Source organism: Paramisgurnus dabryanus, chromosome 15 (assembly GCF_030506205.2).
Source record: "Paramisgurnus dabryanus chromosome 15, PD_genome_1.1, whole genome shotgun sequence".
Taxonomy (NCBI): Eukaryota; Metazoa; Chordata; class Actinopteri; order Cypriniformes; family Cobitidae; genus Paramisgurnus; species Paramisgurnus dabryanus.
This window is the reverse complement of record NC_133351.1, coordinates 7,334,689-7,352,566: the sequence shown is the minus strand read 5'-3', so window position 1 is coordinate 7,352,566 and position 17,878 is coordinate 7,334,689. Positions and strand designations below refer to the sequence as shown.

At 39.8% G+C, this 17,878-nt stretch overlaps 1 protein-coding gene across 9 annotated transcripts in view; it reads right to left on the bottom strand.

The window, feature by feature from the left end:
• Nucleotides 1-17,878, bottom strand: part of ttn.2 (titin, tandem duplicate 2) — a 174,128-nt gene that overhangs the window by 43,497 nt on the left and 112,753 nt on the right. For all 9 annotated transcript variants that reach the window (XM_073812031.1, XM_065252143.1, XM_065252149.1 and 6 more), the window contains 38 exons: nucleotides 17,619-17,800; nucleotides 17,385-17,514; nucleotides 16,816-17,115; nucleotides 16,408-16,725; nucleotides 15,781-16,077; nucleotides 15,395-15,694; nucleotides 14,996-15,310; nucleotides 14,752-14,900; nucleotides 14,501-14,651; nucleotides 14,135-14,416; nucleotides 13,661-13,963; nucleotides 13,261-13,566; nucleotides 12,874-13,155; nucleotides 12,487-12,786; nucleotides 12,077-12,379; nucleotides 11,510-11,818; nucleotides 11,112-11,393; nucleotides 10,702-11,001; nucleotides 10,319-10,612; nucleotides 7,272-10,226; nucleotides 6,829-7,164; nucleotides 6,463-6,747; nucleotides 6,059-6,358; nucleotides 5,643-5,945; nucleotides 5,258-5,533; nucleotides 4,874-5,170; nucleotides 4,482-4,784; nucleotides 4,091-4,390; nucleotides 3,712-3,999; nucleotides 3,312-3,614; nucleotides 2,876-3,178; nucleotides 2,474-2,779; nucleotides 2,103-2,390; nucleotides 1,730-2,020; nucleotides 1,273-1,560; nucleotides 590-1,177; nucleotides 392-496; nucleotides 99-296 (listed from right to left, as the gene is read on the bottom strand). In XM_073812031.1, coding sequence (XP_073668132.1) covers nucleotides 99-296; nucleotides 392-496; nucleotides 590-1,177; nucleotides 1,273-1,560; nucleotides 1,730-2,020; nucleotides 2,103-2,390; nucleotides 2,474-2,779; nucleotides 2,876-3,178; nucleotides 3,312-3,614; nucleotides 3,712-3,999; nucleotides 4,091-4,390; nucleotides 4,482-4,784; nucleotides 4,874-5,170; nucleotides 5,258-5,533; nucleotides 5,643-5,945; nucleotides 6,059-6,358; nucleotides 6,463-6,747; nucleotides 6,829-7,164; nucleotides 7,272-10,226; nucleotides 10,319-10,612; nucleotides 10,702-11,001; nucleotides 11,112-11,393; nucleotides 11,510-11,818; nucleotides 12,077-12,379; nucleotides 12,487-12,786; nucleotides 12,874-13,155; nucleotides 13,261-13,566; nucleotides 13,661-13,963; nucleotides 14,135-14,416; nucleotides 14,501-14,651; nucleotides 14,752-14,900; nucleotides 14,996-15,310; nucleotides 15,395-15,694; nucleotides 15,781-16,077; nucleotides 16,408-16,725; nucleotides 16,816-17,115; nucleotides 17,385-17,514; nucleotides 17,619-17,800 — 13,416 coding nt within the window. The remainder of the gene's footprint in view (nucleotides 1-98; nucleotides 297-391; nucleotides 497-589; nucleotides 1,178-1,272; nucleotides 1,561-1,729; nucleotides 2,021-2,102; nucleotides 2,391-2,473; nucleotides 2,780-2,875; nucleotides 3,179-3,311; nucleotides 3,615-3,711; nucleotides 4,000-4,090; nucleotides 4,391-4,481; nucleotides 4,785-4,873; nucleotides 5,171-5,257; nucleotides 5,534-5,642; nucleotides 5,946-6,058; nucleotides 6,359-6,462; nucleotides 6,748-6,828; nucleotides 7,165-7,271; nucleotides 10,227-10,318; nucleotides 10,613-10,701; nucleotides 11,002-11,111; nucleotides 11,394-11,509; nucleotides 11,819-12,076; nucleotides 12,380-12,486; nucleotides 12,787-12,873; nucleotides 13,156-13,260; nucleotides 13,567-13,660; nucleotides 13,964-14,134; nucleotides 14,417-14,500; nucleotides 14,652-14,751; nucleotides 14,901-14,995; nucleotides 15,311-15,394; nucleotides 15,695-15,780; nucleotides 16,078-16,407; nucleotides 16,726-16,815; nucleotides 17,116-17,384; nucleotides 17,515-17,618; nucleotides 17,801-17,878) is intronic.

Below are 17,878 nucleotides of genomic sequence, written 5' to 3'. Positions count from 1 at the left end.
ACAGAAAAAAGACATAATTTATTGTAAAATAACCCTATTTGTGATATTTTCTTACTTATTACAAATGTTAAATCTAAGTTAAAAGAGAGCAGACTCACCAATTGGATCAAGAGCAACAAGTGACTCTGTTGGTTTGCTTGGCTTTCCAAGGCCAGCTACATTCATAGCTATTACCCTAAATTCATATTCTAGACCCTCAATCAAGCCAGTCACTCTGCATTCTTTAATTCTCAAAGGTGTCTTGCTGGCTCTCTTCCACATTAAGCTATTTCTGTCTTTGAATTCCACGTAATATCCTATGTTAGGAATAGAAAGAAAATATATTTTGCATACATGCAACAAAAATAATGGAAATAAAGCTATAGTAAAGAATGTAAAGGTATGTTTTTACCAGTGATGGGTGATCCTCCAGTATCTTTTGGATCAGACCATGTAAGAATTGCAGACTCATGGCGAATGTTCACAATCTCAGGTGGTGCTGGAGCCTCTGGTGCATCTGAGGCGAGGCAAAGTGTAGATTTGTAAAAAAACATTTTGAATATGACGAATATTTCATCAAAGATTAAAACATATTCTTTTAAATACTTACTGAATGGATGTTTAGCAGTCACTGGGTCAGACCTGAGGAACTCCCCAACTCCATATTTATTCTCTGCACAAACTCTAAAGATATATTCTGTTCCATCATGAAGTCTTGTAACCCTCATTGTGTTTTTCTGAATTGCAGAAGCTACTGTGGCCCACTTGTTGGCAGTAGATTGTCTTTTTTCCAAAATATAATTGGAAACTTCTGATCCACCATCATCTTTGGGTGGACCCCATTCTACAGTAATTCCTTCTGCTGTGATTTCATCAAACTTAAAGGGGCCTGTGCAGATTCCAGGCTTACCAACAACTTTAAAGTCAATAGCTGATTCCTTTGTCCCAGCAGTGTTTCTCAAATTGAGGAGAAATTTGCCAGCATCACTTCTACTACAATCACGAATCAGCAAAATTGTGTTTGTTGCAGTTGATTCAACCGATATTCTTCCACTATCAGATAAAGTAACATCACCCTTTCTCCATGTGACTACTGGAGCAGGGATACCAGTAATAGGAATATTGAGACGAACAGTACTTCCTTCCTTGGCCACATAGCTAGAATCAGGAAAGCCTTTCAGATTACAGTCTGGCAGAACTGTAAATAGACAAAAAACATGGCACATGTAATGGATGTTGTTGCATAACAATCGAGACAAAAAAAAACAAATGTTAGGTGCACTACGTGAATACCTATTTGATCTTTAGCCAAGACAGCAAGCTCAGTTATGGGTCCGTCAGCTGCTTCATTAATGGCTTTGACTCTGAATAAGTATTCCTTGCCTTCTGTAAGATCAGTCATTGTGTACTGTGTGAGCTTGGACCTCATGAGCAACTTCCATTTGTCTCCACCTTCACAGATCTCTAGTATATATGCAACAATGTGGCTTCCGCCATCACTGATTGGTTTCTTCCAAACAAGAGAGCAAGAATTCTTGGTGACCTCTATGGCTTTAAAGTCTGTAACAGGTCCAGGTTGTTCTGTGAAATATAACATTCAGTATTATTAAAAAGCCTTAGTCAGTATTATAAAAAAGTCCTTCCTTTGTTAATAAGTCTAATGAATGAATATAGTCATTGTATTTATTTTGTAGTATACAACTTAAAATGGTTATGTCATGTGCAATATGATGGAACCAAGAAGTCTCACCTGAGGCTTTGACTGGTCCTGCTGTCTCACAACTCTCCCCAATGCCGTATATATTTTCAGCTAGGACTCTGAAACAGTAAGCTTTACCAGCTTCAAGATTAGTAATTCTGAAAGAAGTTTTGGAACACTCAGGAGCAACACAAGTCCATGCTTTTCTCTCGGCCAGACGTTTTTCAACAACATAGCTCTTAATAGGACTACCACCATCAATTAATGGAGCATCCCAAGTTATGGATGCATGGCTCTTTGAGGTCTCCTTAACAACCAGGTTGAGTGGTGGTCCAGGTGTGTCTATAAGAACATTTTTGTTGCATTGTAGTTAGATATGTAATACAGTTAAATATATACTTTACATTTTTGAAAGGCATCTTACCTAGTACTTTGACAACAATGGTATATGACTTGGTACCACTACTGTTTTCCAGGGTTAGGACATATTTGCCAGCATCATATTTGTTGATGTCCTCACAATAAAGATAGGTATCCCAATCAGTTGTCGTGATCATAAAACCTTGTCTCTCTTTCAAATTGGCATTGACCTTTGACCATGTTGCCTTTGGAGCAGGACGCCCTCTCAGAGGCACATAAACTCTCATGGTGACTCCAGCACGTAAAACTAGGGCTTTTCTGAGATCTGCATCAAGTTCAGCCTCAGGTGGAACTGTGCAAATAAAAAGAAAATAGATATTGAATGTTTCACAATGCAGTTTGCTTTGAAAATTAAGTAAGATTATAAACACTTACGTAGGATGTCCTTTGCCATATGTTTATCAGGAACCTCACTTGGCTCCCCAAATCCAATTCTGTTTACAGCAGAAACTCGGAACTCATACTCAGTCTTATCCAAGAGACCAGTAACAACAAACTTTGTTGCCTGAAGATTCTTTGGCAAGTTGCACTTCAACCAATCTTCTGCATCTGCTCTCTTGAACTCAACAAGGTAGCCCAGGATTTCACATCCACCATCATAAGCGGGCTTGGACCAGGACAAACTGATTGAACTGTGTGTAGAGTCAATGACCTTTGGAAAAGCAGGTGGTCCTGGAGGATCTATGGTGAAACCACAACGTATGTAACAACAACTCAACAACAAAATTTAGAAAATAATGTTTTTAAATATTGTTTGAAGAAATCAACTTGACTTACACACTGGGTCCAGTGCAAGTGCACCAGCAGATGGATCACTTGGTTTGCCAAGACCAGCTTTATTTATGGCAATAACTCTGAATTCATACTCAGACCCCTCTGTTAGGCCTCCAGCTTTAATTGTCCTGTCAATAACAGGTCTTCTATTCACTTTAGCCCAGTTGAGGTCTTGAGTTTCACGCTTCTCAACCATGTATCCAAGAATGGGTGCCTTGCCATCATCAGCAGGGGCCTTCCAACTAACAGTCATGTGATCCCTGGTGATATTAGTTATAACTGGAGGTTCACATGGTCCTGGAACATCTGAATTTAGAAAATCAAAAGATTTAAGATGGTTAAATGTATTGGTATCACATTTATTATTATTTTTAAATAAAATGTATGTGCGTTTTATAAGTGACATTTAAAATGGAAACAAGAAAGAATAGAATGTTACCAAATGGATTCTTTGCGATTACAGAGTTAGTCACAATTGGATCTCCAACACCATATTTGTTCTCAGCACTGATGCGGAACTCATATTCATGGCCTTCAATCAGTTTCTCCACAGAACAGTCTGTTATATGACCACTAATGTTAGCAGTAACTTGTGCCCAGTTGGCTCTGCTTGTTTCACGTTTGTCAACAATGTAGTTTGTAATTTCAGAACCACCATCTGCAATAGGTGGCTCCCACCTGAGTTTTACCCGGTCTGCAAAAACATGGCTTATTCTCACTGACGCTGGGGGTCCAGGTTTGTCTGCAACACAAATTGTTTTGCACAATGGTTCCAAGGTACCAAGAACAATGTCTATGTACTTTTTAGAAGAAAATGTGTTTTTTGCAAGTTTACTCACCTAAAACCTTCAATTTAATATTAGCAGACTTAGTTCCACTTGGGTTCTCAGCAACAATTGTGTACTCTCCAGACTCCTTTCTTGTCACAGAGAACAGCTCCAGGCAGTGAAGATGTATCTTTTGAGTCATTTTCATTCCTTCAACCAACTTCAATGGAACACCGTCTCTCTTCCATGAGACTTTTGGCATTGGTTTGCCATAAACCTCTGCCTCAAGACAGACATTTGCTCCAGCTTTGACAACAATTAAGTTTTTCATTTCAAGGCTAATCTCAACCCTTGGTGGAACTGAAATGATACAAAATGAAAAATAAGTCTTGTTTAGTTTGTTGTCAATCATCACAGATCTGTTACATGATTAGTGAAATATAAGTCTTACCATTCTCAGGAATAACTGTGATAGCATCAGATTCTTCTGAGGGCAGACTGACATTAATTGCTGTCTTTGCAATTATTCTGAATTTGTATTGGGCTCCCTCCTCAAGTCCAGGGACAATGTATTCTTCCTTTGGCACACTTTGGCAGCTTGTATTGATACGCACCCATTTGTCACCTGGAAGTTTCAAAGACTCGACAAAATAACCAATGAGTTTGCTACCACCATCATGTTTTGGACGACTCCAGACAAGAGAAACTGAATTTCTTGTCACATCGAGAACTTCAGGTTTACCAGGTGGATCTAAAAAATGAAAAATTAATATTGTTTATAAATAGTGCATGTCTTAAAACATTTGAATGTAAGTAAGACCAGTGTTTTTTTTCACACATACCAACTGGTGCTCTTGCAGTGATAAAATCTGTTTGCTTGCTTGGTTTGCTTTGTCCTGCCTTGTTGACAGCAGACACTCTGAACGTGTACTCTAGACCATCAATGAGACCTGAGCATGTATATTCAGTTGAACGAACAAGGACTTCATTTGCCTTGACCCAAAGAAGGCTATTTCTCTCTTTGCGCTCAATGGAATATCCAATGATAGGACTGCCACCATCGGTGACTGGTGTTTCCCAGGACAACACAACAAATTCCTTGTTGACTTTTTTGACACAACAGTTTCTTGGCTCACTGGGTGGATCTGAAAAATGTGAAAGTTTGTATTTTTGTAATTAAAGCCAAAACCTGTGAATTTGTTTGTATGTGACTATGTGTGAGTATGGTACTTACCAAATGGATGTCTAGCGATCATTTTTTCTGCATAAGTTGGTTCTGAAATTCCAAAACGATTTTCAGCACGGACACGGAAACCATACTCTGTGCCACGAGTGAGCTTTCCAACTCTGCAGCTGGTCTTGGTACAAGATGCAGCCATGACCCAGTCACCTCTGCTCACATCACACTTCTCAACAATGTAGTTAGTGATGTTGCTGCCACCATCTTCAGTAGGTGAATTCCACGCAAGAGTGCATGCATCTATATCCACCTCAAGATATTCTACAGGACCCTCTGGAGGACCAGGTTTGTCTAAAAAATTATACAAATAAACTTATTGCAATTAATTTGTACTTGACAGACTTTTCGCACACTGTACCTTTTTCAGATGTAACTCACCCATGATGATTATTCTGAGGATCTGGTTGACCTTTGATATGCTATTTTCAGCTGAAAGACTGTAGTAACCACTATCCTTCCTTGTTACATCCTTGATCATAAGTACATTTGTGGTTTGTGTCTTTTGTATAAAGATACGATCAGATGTAACTATATCATCACTTCCTCTTTTCCATTTTGAGACTGGTGTAGGTTTTCCAGACACAAAAGCCTCAACTATAAGTTTAGACCCTGCCTTTGCTGTAACAATTTCAGGCATGATAATCCTTGGTGGCACTGTAAAACAAATGTTCATAATTCATAGGGTAAGTAATGAATAAATGATTAAATACATGAATAACGGGCAGATGAATAATGGGTAAAAACAACATATTTAGATACATACTCAGCTGTTCTTTGACCTCGAAGATGCCCTCAGCTTCTCTTGGCAAACTGCATCCTATTGCATTTCTTGCCGCTACCCTGAATCTGTATTTAGTGTTTTCTTTCAGTCCAGCTACAACAATGGACAAGTCTTTCACGACTGAGTATGATGTCCATTTATCCTCAGGTTTACCATCCTCTTGGTAATCCACAATGTAGCCATTTATTTTTGAACCGCCATCTCGAAGTGGTTTCAGCCACCCAAGAGTTGCACTGTTTTTAGTAATTTCCAATACATCCATCTTCTTTGGAGGATCGGGTTCACCTTTACAAGGTAAATACAAAAAATATTTTATTTTTTTACCAAACATTTGTTCTGAAATAATACATTAATATAAACTGTATACGTATACATTATATTGTGAATCGTAGACTTACTCTTGGGATCTGTAGCCATATAGGACTTTGGAGAATCTTGAGGCACACCGAGTCCATATTTGTTAACTGCTATAACGCGGAAATAATATTCAGTTCCAGGTGTCAGATTTGTGGCTTTAAAGCTTGTCTTCTTTAAGTCATTTGTGCAATTTGTCCATGTTTTCCTGTCAACTTCACGCTTCTCAACAACATAGTTTAGAATAGGGCTACCACCATCATTGTCTGGAGGTAGCCAAGCAAGCTGGCAGGTTGTCTTTGTGATATCAGTTGCCTCCAGTTCGCCAACAGGACCAGGAGTATCTGTTAATAAACATCAGAAGCAAGTTTATACAATTGAACAAAATCCCCATCACTCATTTGAACTGCATTTAAAATAGTACATTTTTGCTTTCATTTAAATTTACCTAAGACTTTAACACGAACATATACAGCTTTTTCTCCAGACGGATTTGAAAGTGTCAAAGAATATCTGCCAGAGTCTTCACGGGAGCACTCGGGTATCACAAGGAAGGTCATTGTGTCAATCTGATCCACATGGCCCCTCCTAATAACGTTATCAACACCTAAGCGCTTCCATGTCACTTTAGGTGCTGGTCTTCCCCTAATAGTAGCAAAAAGCCTGATGGGACATCCTGCTCTAACGGTAAGTCCTTTTCTTAGTGTGGCATCAAGATCAATCTCTGGAAATTCTGTGGTAAAACAAATAAAAACTAATTAAGTGTACTGAATTGAGAACTACCATACAAGTGACAAAGTAAACAGAACCTTACCATTGATCTCCTTTGGTGACACAGCTTCCTTGAGTTTTGCAGGGCGGCCCATGCCAACTTGATTTTGAGCAGACACCCTAAATTCATATTCCTTTCTCTCATCTAAGTTAATTATTGTAAATTCAGTTAGGACAAGCTGTCCGGGTATATTACATTTCTTCCAACCCTCCTCTGGATCTCTTTCCTGTTCGCCCTCCATTTCAACCTTATCCCTCATTTCAACCAGATATCCAATAATTGGAGCACCACCATCATACACAGGCTTTGCCCATCTAAGTGTAATCAATGTTTTTGTGCTGTCAACTACTTTAAGACTGCCAGGAGGACCAGGGGGCTCTAAATGTTACACAAAATCTCAGATTAGTTTAAAACATAATTATATACATTACAGATACAATATTATTCCAACATAAATGGATAAAAGTTAAAAAGCCTGTACATACCAATTGGATCCTTTGCAGTGATGGGTCTAGATGGTTTGCTTGGTTCGCCCAATCCTACTTCATTTTCAGCTTTGACACGGAATTGATATTCATGGTTAGGGATCAAATTGGTGACCCTCATGCGTCTCTCAGTGATAGGGCTCTTTGTGACAGGAACCCATCGAACAGCCCTCTTTTCCTTTCTTTCTAGAATGTAACCAGTTATAGACTTTCCACCATCACTTTCAGGAGGAGCCCACACCACAGTCATCTCATCTTTAGCAATTTTTGTGACTTCTGGTGCATCAGGTGGGCCAGGTCTGTTGTACTGCGTCTTAGCAATAATAGGCTTACTCTCCATTGGTGGACCCGTTCCCATTTTGTTTTCTGCTCTGACTCTAAAAATGTACTCATTACCTTCAACAAGGCGAGTTACATTACAGTAGTTGGTGATGATAGAGGCAGAGTAAGTGGACCAAACCATTCGTCTGGTCTCACATTTCTCAACAATGTAGCTGTCCACCTCACAACCACCATCATCCTCTGGAGGATCCCATACAACTCTGCACTTATCTGTGGAAATGCCCGAAATTTTCAAATCCCTGACAGGTCCTGGTATATCCAAAACGGTAACATTGGCATATGATGTAAATGTTCCAGCTGAGTTTGTAGCAGTGATAGTGTACTTTCCAGTGTCACTACGTTTGGATTTAGTCATGAGGAATTTAGAGTAATCTGATCCAGTGTCAACACTGATCCTTGGGTTATCACCCGTAGCCTTGTCCTTCAACCATGTAACCTCAGGCTGTGGTTTACCTCTTAGAGCAGCCTCAAGTCTAACTGATTCACCAGCTTTAACTACAATGGCACCAGCAAATTTCAGGTCAAGAACTGGTTTCTGAATTTCTTCTTTGACAATGATATCAGATGTCCTAACCCAGTTGCTTTCTCCTCCATCGTTTGTAGATTTCACTCTAAACTGATAGGTCTGATTTTCAACACATTTGTCTACCATGAAGAATTTCTCTTTTAGGACTCCCTTATGTAACTGTTCCCACTCCTCAGCATCCTTTGCTTTTCTCTCCAAAATGTAACCCAAGTTAGGGCTGCCACCATCAAAATCAGGTTTTCTCCATTTAAGGAAAACAAAGTTCTTTCCAATATCACTAACATGGAAGTTCTCTGGCTCACCAGGCTTCTGAAGTGGGTCAATTGCAAGAATAGGTGTTTTGGTTTCTGTTGGTGGTCCAGGACCACACTTGTTCTCTGCAGACACACGGAATAAATACTCATGATTTTCCATGAGCTTTGCCTTTACCATGCGATTTGTGCAGTCAGATGAGATCATTGACCAGGTTCTTATGCTTGGCTCCCGACATTCCACAATGTAATTTGTAATCTCAGTGCCTCCATTGTCCTCAGGAGCATCCCAGGATACCATGCAAGAGTTTTTAGTTACATATGTCAACTTAAGATTCTGGCAGTGTCCAGGTCTATCAAGTACATTTACTGTAATAGTAGCTGAAGCCTCTCCAGAATCATTAACAGCCTTAAGTGTGTACTTTCCATGATCTGCTCTGTTTGCCTCTTTGATGCGCATCTGCACTACTGGGAAGTTATTTATAAAAGTTGTACTTTTGTCTTTTTCCAAAACTTTTTCACCTTTGCTCCACGTGATTTTAGGATCAGGTCTTGCTTTCACATATCCAATAATATTAATGTTATGTCCAACACGGACAGTTAGACGATCACGACATGTGGCATCCAATTCAATTTCTGGGGGAATAAGGATGTCCTTAGCAATAAGTGACTCTGGGACTTCCCGTGTCTCACCTTCTCCAATCATGTTGACTGCTTTAACACGGAACCTGTACTCAGTGTCCTCTGTTAGTCCCTTTACCCTGTAAGCACACTGCTTAATCAGATCATCCATATTGCTCTTCTCCCAATCTCCACCTAATTTTTGGCATTCAACAATGTATCCTAAAATTGGACTACCCCCATCCTTTGTGGGTTTGATCCAGACTAAGTCAGCATGTGTGGAACTGTAGTCCTTAATCTTTGGGTTGATTGGAGGTCCAGGAACAGTAATTTGTCTGCAAGGCTTGGCAGGATCTGAAATAGGAGAGGGTCCACTAAAGCCAGCGATATTCTCAGCAAAAACTCTGAACTCATATTCATTACTTTCAAAAAGTCCAAGCACTCTGTATCTAAGGTCCTTGCAAGGGGTTTTATTCACCCGAATCCATTTTCCTCCCTTATGTCTACGTTCAATTATGTAACCACTAATTGGACTACCACCATCAAACAGTGGCATTGTCCATCCAAGTGTGAGTGCATCCTCAGAAATCTCCGAAGCAATTGGTTTTCCAGGAGGGCTAGGGGGCTCAAACTGATGCCGGGCTACAGTTGGTGCACTTTCAAGAGGTGCGCCAATTCCCATTTTATTTTCAGCACGAATTCTAAAAATATACTCTGCTCCCTTTTGCAGACGTGAAATCTTGAGCCTTGTGGAAGTACTACCAGAACTGACTCCTCCCCATGTTTCCTTATTAGATTCCCTCTTCTCAACAATATAGTTCATTACTGGACTTCCACCATCATCTTTGGGAGGACGCCAGTCAATGACCATGGAGTCTGGGGTGACTTCAAGGATATTTACAGGACCAATGGGGGCAGCGGGAACATCAAGTACTGTGACATTAAGACCAACAGTCTTACTCCCAGCTGAGTTAGACACTGTGAGGATATAGGTTCCTGTGTGATTTCTTGTGCATTCAGCAATGCTAAGAACAGTGGAGAAGCTGTCTGTGTCAATTTTGGTATTTCCTTCACTCTTGATTTCCTCTCCATCAACGACCCATTTGGCAGTGGGTACTGGTATCCCTCTCATAATGGCAGGCAATCTAATAGTGCTTCCAGCTTTTACAATGATGCCCTCAATCAGCTTCACATCAATTTCGAGAATGGGTGCCACTGTAAAGAATAATGAAAAGATTAATAGTGTAAATATATTACCTAAATAATAATATAACATATTTCGTTATATATAGAAAGTGTCATCTTACTTAGTTTTTCATGACAAAGAACTGGCACAGTGGTGTCTGGTCGACTCAAGCCAATTGCATTCTCTGCCTTTACACGGAACCTATAGGTCTTTCCCTCTACCAGCCCAGTAACATGGCATTCAGGAATGCTGACAGTCTTAAAAACAATCCAATCCCTTTCACCTTCTTCTTGATACTCCACCAAGAACCCAGTGATTTCACTTCCTCCTGTGCGATCAGGCCAATTCCACTGAAGCCATACCTCAGTTTTGTCAACATCTACATGATGCAAGTCTTTTGGTGGACCTGGTGGGACTGAAATATGCAGATAATTAATACAATTATTCTTAAGAGTTTTAAAGAAAATATTTGAAGGTTTGAGTAATTTTATCAGGCATACTTACACAAGGGATTCATTGCTTTGATAGGTTTAGTTGTCTCAACATATTCACTTCTTCCAAACTGATTTTCAGCTGCCACACGGAACATGTATGACGTCCCCTCAATCAAGTGCTTCGCCATCATACTGCGTTTTTTAGATGTTGAGCAGACTGGCACCCATTGTGCAGATGTGGCATCCTTTTTCTCAACAACAAAGTTAGTGATGCGTGTACCACCACTATCTTCAGGGTCTTTCCAAGAAAGCTGGGCAGAATCACTTCTGACATCAGACACTCTAAGATGTTGAACTGGTCCAGGTTTATCTATATTAACAAGCAAACAGCACAACAAATGAATTTGCCAGGAGATAAAAAGTTATATTTGTAACAGATGTTCAATAAATTATTTAAAAAAGTAAATTAAATAAAATTACCAAGTACAAGCACAGTGCATGTGGCTGTTTTTGATCCTGCTGGATTTTCGACATGAAGTGTGTAATCTCCACTATCATCACGGGTGCAAAAACGCAAATTCAATCTGGATGCTGTTCCAGATGTCTCAATATCTGTTTTTGTAGGAACATCTGCATCATTTTTCTTCCATGTGACTTTTGGGAAAGGTATTCCCTTGATTCCAGCAATAATATTAATATGGGTTCCAGCCTTTGCTTTAATCTCCCGAGGCATTCCCATATCCAAAAGAATATCTGGGGGTTCTATAAACATAAAAAAAGACCAATTTAGACATCTTCATAAATAATTTAATGTCATAGCAGTCATCACTAAATAACTAATAAATGCAATAACTTATCTATATCTAAGTTTATATTACCAAGTCTGTCTTGTACTCGAACAGGCTCTGGGACATATGCAGGCTCAGATTCTCCAGCAGCATTGGCAGCCTTCACTCTAAATCTGTAAAGTTCACCATCCTCAAGGCCAATAACCTTGAATTTAGTTTCCTGGCAGGAATCAGGAGTTTGATTAACTTGAAGCCATGCCTCATCACCAGCTTTCTGATACTCAATGAGGTAGCCAAAGATTTTGCCTCTGCCACAGTCTCTGGGTGGCTGCCAAGACAGACTGACAGACTCTTTTGTTGTGTCAACTGCTAATGGGTTCACAGGTGGGCTTGGGATCACTGTAAAGGAAGATAATTTTTTTAACTTTATACAACATGTAAAATATAAACAGATTTAAATAAAGCTGGGAATCACTCACTAAACAACTAAGGATCACACGCTACCCAAAAGTCATATTGTTTAAAAACACGACAAATTCATGTGAGTGCATTTGCCCTCCCATTGTTAGGCCATTTGGCATCATTTATAAGCACTTGGTATCCACTGGCTGAAAGCTAAAAATGTAAGATCTTGCTATCAAGATGTTGGATACATACCTATAGGATCTTTGGCATAGATGGGCTTTGAGGGTGGACTGGGGTCACCAATTCCAATTACATTTTCTGCCATGACACGGAATTCATATTCACATCCCTTGAGAAGATCAGGAACCCAGTATTCAGTGTTAGGGAAAATGCGTTCTTTTCCAGCACGGGCCCACATGTTGGTCATGGTCTCTTTCTTTTCAACAATATAGTTTGTGATTGGTTTGCCACCATCAGCTGGTTGGATCCATGAAATCAGTGCTGTGTCTTTATAGATTTCTTTTACCACAGGTGCCTTAGGAGCATCTGGAACCTCTGTGAATGTTAGAAATTTGAAAACATTAGAATGACCCTTGATCCTAAATGAACCTGTACACGTTAACATAATTTCATGACTTAATACAAATGAAACGGTTACTTACTGAAAACATCCCTTGCTTTTGTCTCAGCAGACAGTAATGGATCACTAATGCCATAAGTATTCTGAGCGCAGATTCGAATGATGTAGTCTCTACCCTCAATCAATTTAGGAACTTTACATGATGTTCTTGTGCAAGATTCTGTAACAGGCATCCATAGATCCCTGTTGGTATCTCTCTTTTCAATAATGTAGTTGGAAATAGCAGCTCCGCCATCATCCAGTGGGGGCTTCCAAGAAATGGCCATGTAATTTCTGTAGATCTCATCAAAGACAACAGGACCCTCTGGAGGCTGTGGTCGGTCTAAGAAAACACACAAACATTATATATACAGAATTTATAGTTAAGTTTGCAAATTGAATGCATGACATAAAGTGAACATCAGCTTACCGACAACAGTAACATTGCAAATGCCCTTGCGTGAGCCTATGGAGTTTTCCAAAACCACAGTGTATTTTCCACTGTGATCACGTTTTGCTTTTTCAATAGTCAAGCACAAAGTCTTATTTGTGCTGGCAAGAGCAATTTCCTCACTGGCTTGAAGGTCCTCATCATTTTTGAGCCATTTAATAGTTGGTCGTGGTTTGCCTGAATATCCACTTTGAATTGTGCAAGTGTGCCCAACACGAACCACAATCTTGTCACGGAAGCTAAGATCAAGGGCTGGTGGTTCTGTTATGAGGAATAGTGGTGTAGAACAAATAATACAAAGTAAATGTATTGAAAATCTGTTTTAAAAATCTGAACATATGGATTACAATGCAAATGAATACTCACCAAATTCTTTCTTGCATGTTACTGGTTTGGTGCTGAAAGAAGGCTTGCCTTGGCCGACTGCATTTACAGCACTAACACGGAATTCATAAGAAGCACCTTCCTTAAGACCCACATGTGTGAATTTACGATCCATTAATTTGTTGTCTGCGGCAATTCGACTGAAGACGTCTTTTCCGACAAGGCGAGCCTCAAGAACGTAGCTGGTAATTTCTGAACCTCCATCATATTTTGGAGGTCTCCATGCCACACTGATTGATTCGTTTGTGATAGCAGTGACCTCAAGATCTTCTGGCCGCTCAGGAACAGCTAAAGTTAAAATACAAGAGATATAACTCAAAGAATCAAAGACCAGGACATTTCTAAAATAAAACACTGAAGAAAACAAATAAACAAGACTTACAAACTGGTTCTTTGATGACAACTGGAGCTGACGTCTCAACAAATGGACCCATTCCAATAATATTTTCAGCTGCAATCCTGAAGAAGTAACCCTTGCCATCAATAAGACCCTGGACCACTGCATTATATCTAGTGACGGTATATGTCACTGAAGTCCAGCCTCTACGGTCAGCTTCTCTCTTCTCAATTATGTAGTTGGTAATAGCTGAGCCACCATCATCTTCAGGTGAACTCCAGGTCAGCTTACAAGAGTCATTGGTAAGATTCTCACCAGAGAAGGGCTGGCCCACAGGACCAGGGACATCTGTAAGGAAAACAAAAGTATATGAAGTGTGCCGATATTCCAAGTATGTCAAGTAAAATATTTTGGTTCAGACCCCTAGTCTTTTGAAATGTACGTCACATGGTTTCTGTTTAAACTAAGGTAAATGTATGCCTTAATACCATGAATACACTAGATTGGAATAAAAATTACCTAATACTTCAACAATGATTGCTTTCTTCCTCTCTCCACCTGCATTTTTAGCAGTCAGCGTATAAATGCCTTGGTGTTTTCTAATGCAGTTTTTGATAACCAGAGCTGAACTTATAGAGGTGGTCTCAACAACAGCCTCCTTTGGCAAAACAGCATCATCTCTATTCCAAATAATTTCTGGTGCAGGCTTTCCCGATACATAAGCCAGGATGCGGATTACCCCACCCGCATGAACAACAATCTTTTCCTTGACACTTGCATCCAGGTCCACTTCAGGGGGAACTAAAATGAAGATAGATAAGGTATAAAATAAATTACACATAAAACACACACAAACAAAAAAACTTAAATGTGAATGATGCTTACCTGTTCTGTCCTTCACTTCAATCACTTCTGCAACCTCACCAGGTTCTCCAACACCTGCTGCATTCACAGCTCTTACTCTGAATCTATAGAGTGCAAACGCCTTCAGACCAGGAACAACAAACTTGCAACCTCTGATTTCCCTGTCTTTAACCTGGTAAGTAAACACAAAGTAAACCCACAAATGTGAAAATGTGTACATACACACTCATACTGTTTATTTATAGTATACCCTTCATATATACGTTACATACCTTCTCCCATTCCTCTTGTCCTTCTTCTTTGTACTCAACAAAGTAGCCTGTAATCTTAGATCCACCATCAACAAGTGGAGGAATCCATTCTAGATCAACAGTTGACTTGGTACAGTCTGTTACTTTTGGAGTTGGTGGTCCTGGAGGTGCTGTTGGGACATAATAATAGAAGAGTTAAAGAGACATGAACTATATTTTGAAAATATAAAATCAGCACAGTGGTTTAAAAAGAAGTCACATATACCTATTGGGTCTCTGCATGCAACAGGGTCAGAAGGCAAACTAGGTAGGCCACATCCAGCTGCATTCATTGCAATAACACGGAACTGATAAATAGATCCCTCCATGAGACCGGTTACAATGTGAGAAACTCCCATAGGTCTTATTCTGATAGGGTCACGATTCACTCTTGCCCAGCGCTTGGCTGTAGTTTCCTTACGCTCCAGCCAGTAGCCAGTTACTGGAGACCCACCATCATATTCTGGTTCTTCCCAATTGACCGTCATGGATTCAGCTGAAACATCTGTGACAGTTGGCTTGTCACATTGACCAGGCACAGCTGTTAGAGGAAGAGTAAAATAGTTACTAAAATAAATACAATTGATACATTTCTGTGTTGAAACTGTCGATGAAGAAAACTTACTAAAGAGATTTCTTGCTTTTTCAGGTTCACTGTACAAGGGTGGTCCAACTCCATATTTATTCTGAGCCATAACACGGAACTCATATTCATGACCCTCAGTTAGTCTTTGCACAATGTATTGGCATTCTTTTGGATCGCTAGAGACGTGGACCCATGTTTTTCTGTTCTCCTCACGCTTCTCAATGACATAGTTTGTAATCTTGGAACCGCCATCATCTAAGGGTGGTTTCCATGAAATGCCAATCCTTTCAGCAAATACCTCACCAAACTTAATTGGTCCTACAGGTACACCAGGACGTCCTGAAAACACAAGAACGAGAACATTCATTGTAACCTTTAAAATCTATGAGCCATTAATAATTAGGAGACATTCAGTCATTACTTACCCAAAATGGTAAGCTTGATGCCCTTAGAAGCTGTGCCAAGGCTGTTGGTTGCTGTGAGAGTGTACACTGAGCTATCACTTCTTTTTGACTGCTGAATTAAAAGTGTGCATTTGTCATCAGAAACAAGTTTATTGACATGTTTGTCATAATGCACAGCAGTTTTGTCATCAGGCTTATCTAGTGGAGCCTTGTGCCAGACAAGAGATGGGAATGGACAGCCCTGAATCCTGGCAACAATGTTGATATCAAATCCTTCTGCACCCTCTAAAGCCTCTCTGAGCTCAATGCTTGGAGGACCTAAAACACATTAACAATCATGGTTAGCAAATAATTAAGTGTAGTATTTCAACAATTCAATTTCAATTCAATTCAATTTTATTTATATAGCGCTTTTCACAAAAGTCAATTGTTTCAAAGCAGCTTTACATAAATAGAAGCAGTGGAAAGCACAGCAAACGACAGATAGCACAACAAAATACATGATAGCATGAGCAGTTAAATTTGCTGCGGCTATGACTCAATATTATAATTGCACGTATTACTAAAGCAACGTATAGAAGAGGAAGCTAGGTAAAGCCCAAAAAACAAACCATAGCAAAAATGAATTGATCTTTATCTAATACTCACACGTCTGATCTTGAATGATAACAGGTCCAGCAGTCGCAGAGGGTCTGCTTGCTCCAGCTTCATTCACAGCTTTGACACGGAATTCATATTCGCCACCTTCCTTAAGATCTTCAACAATAAAGGTAGTCTCTTCAACATCTCTCTTATTGCACTGTTTCCAAGTTTCTTTCTCGGCACCACTGGTATCCCAGCTGAGTCTCTCAATAATGTAATGCTTCACTGGTGCTCCACCATCATTCTTAGGAGGCACCCATGTCAGGGTTACTGTGTCCTTGGTCACAAGGTTAATTTTGACCTTGGTCGGAGGATCAGGAGGATCTTAACATTGAGAGAAAATGAAAAATGGAGTCAAATAACACTTTTATGGCACGTGTGATAGTTTATGAAATATTTGGGCAACTGACTTACAGATAGGATCCCTAGCTCTAACAGGTTCTGCAGTCTCAGTAAATGGTCCGAAGCCAAGGCGATTCTCAGCACGAACACGGAACAGATAGTCCTGGCCCTCAAGGAGGTTGGGCACGACAAAGGCCATGTTGGCACAAGCTGGATTGACGACTGTCCAAGCCTTTCCTTTAACAGCTTTCTTCTCAATAAAGTAACTCTTGATTCTCTCACCGCCATCATTATCTGGCAGCTTCCAGATGAGTCTCATTGTTGTTCTGGTCACATCAGTAACTTTGAGGTCTTTGGGGGGTCCAGGAACGTCTGGTAAAATATCAAATATATTAGTTTACATTCATTAATTTATGTTATGTATCTTTCCATGTAGTACTGGCTATATTTACTCCATGAAAATACTATGGAGTATGAAGCCTATCTTAGCAATTAAAGTCTAAAACCAGCATGATATGTCTGTAGAGGAAACCAGAACATGGAGAGAACATGGCTAACCACTAAGCCACCATCCCATCAAGTTTACAACACAGTTACGATACATACAATATATACTGTACATATATAGGAATCCAACTCACCAAGCACAATTACTCTAACGTTGATGTGTTTCTGTCCTGATTTGTTCTTTGCTGTAATTGTGTACCTTCCAGAATGACTTCTCAAACTCACAGGAACAACAACAGTGGAGGTTGTGTCAGTAGACTCCACCTAATCAACAAGACAAAGCATTATTTATTACCCTAAATGTCTTTTTTCAACCAGAGTGGAATAAAAGAAAATACTTGTCTTTAAAGGAAAGGTAATGGCATTACCTGTGAATCCACTGGCAAGACATGGAGACGATCCTTCTTTTCTGTTTTTGCTTTGCCGTCAAACTCCCACGTGACTTTAGGAACAGGGCGTCCTGTGATGGTAGCCGGAATCTTAAAGGGCGATCCAGCACGAATACACAGCAATTCATCAACCATGATATCCAAAAATATTTTTGGTGCAGCTGTGGAATTAACACAAAGTGTAAGCAATTTAACATTCAGTCAACATTCAGAATTAACATGCTGGACTCAATCATATT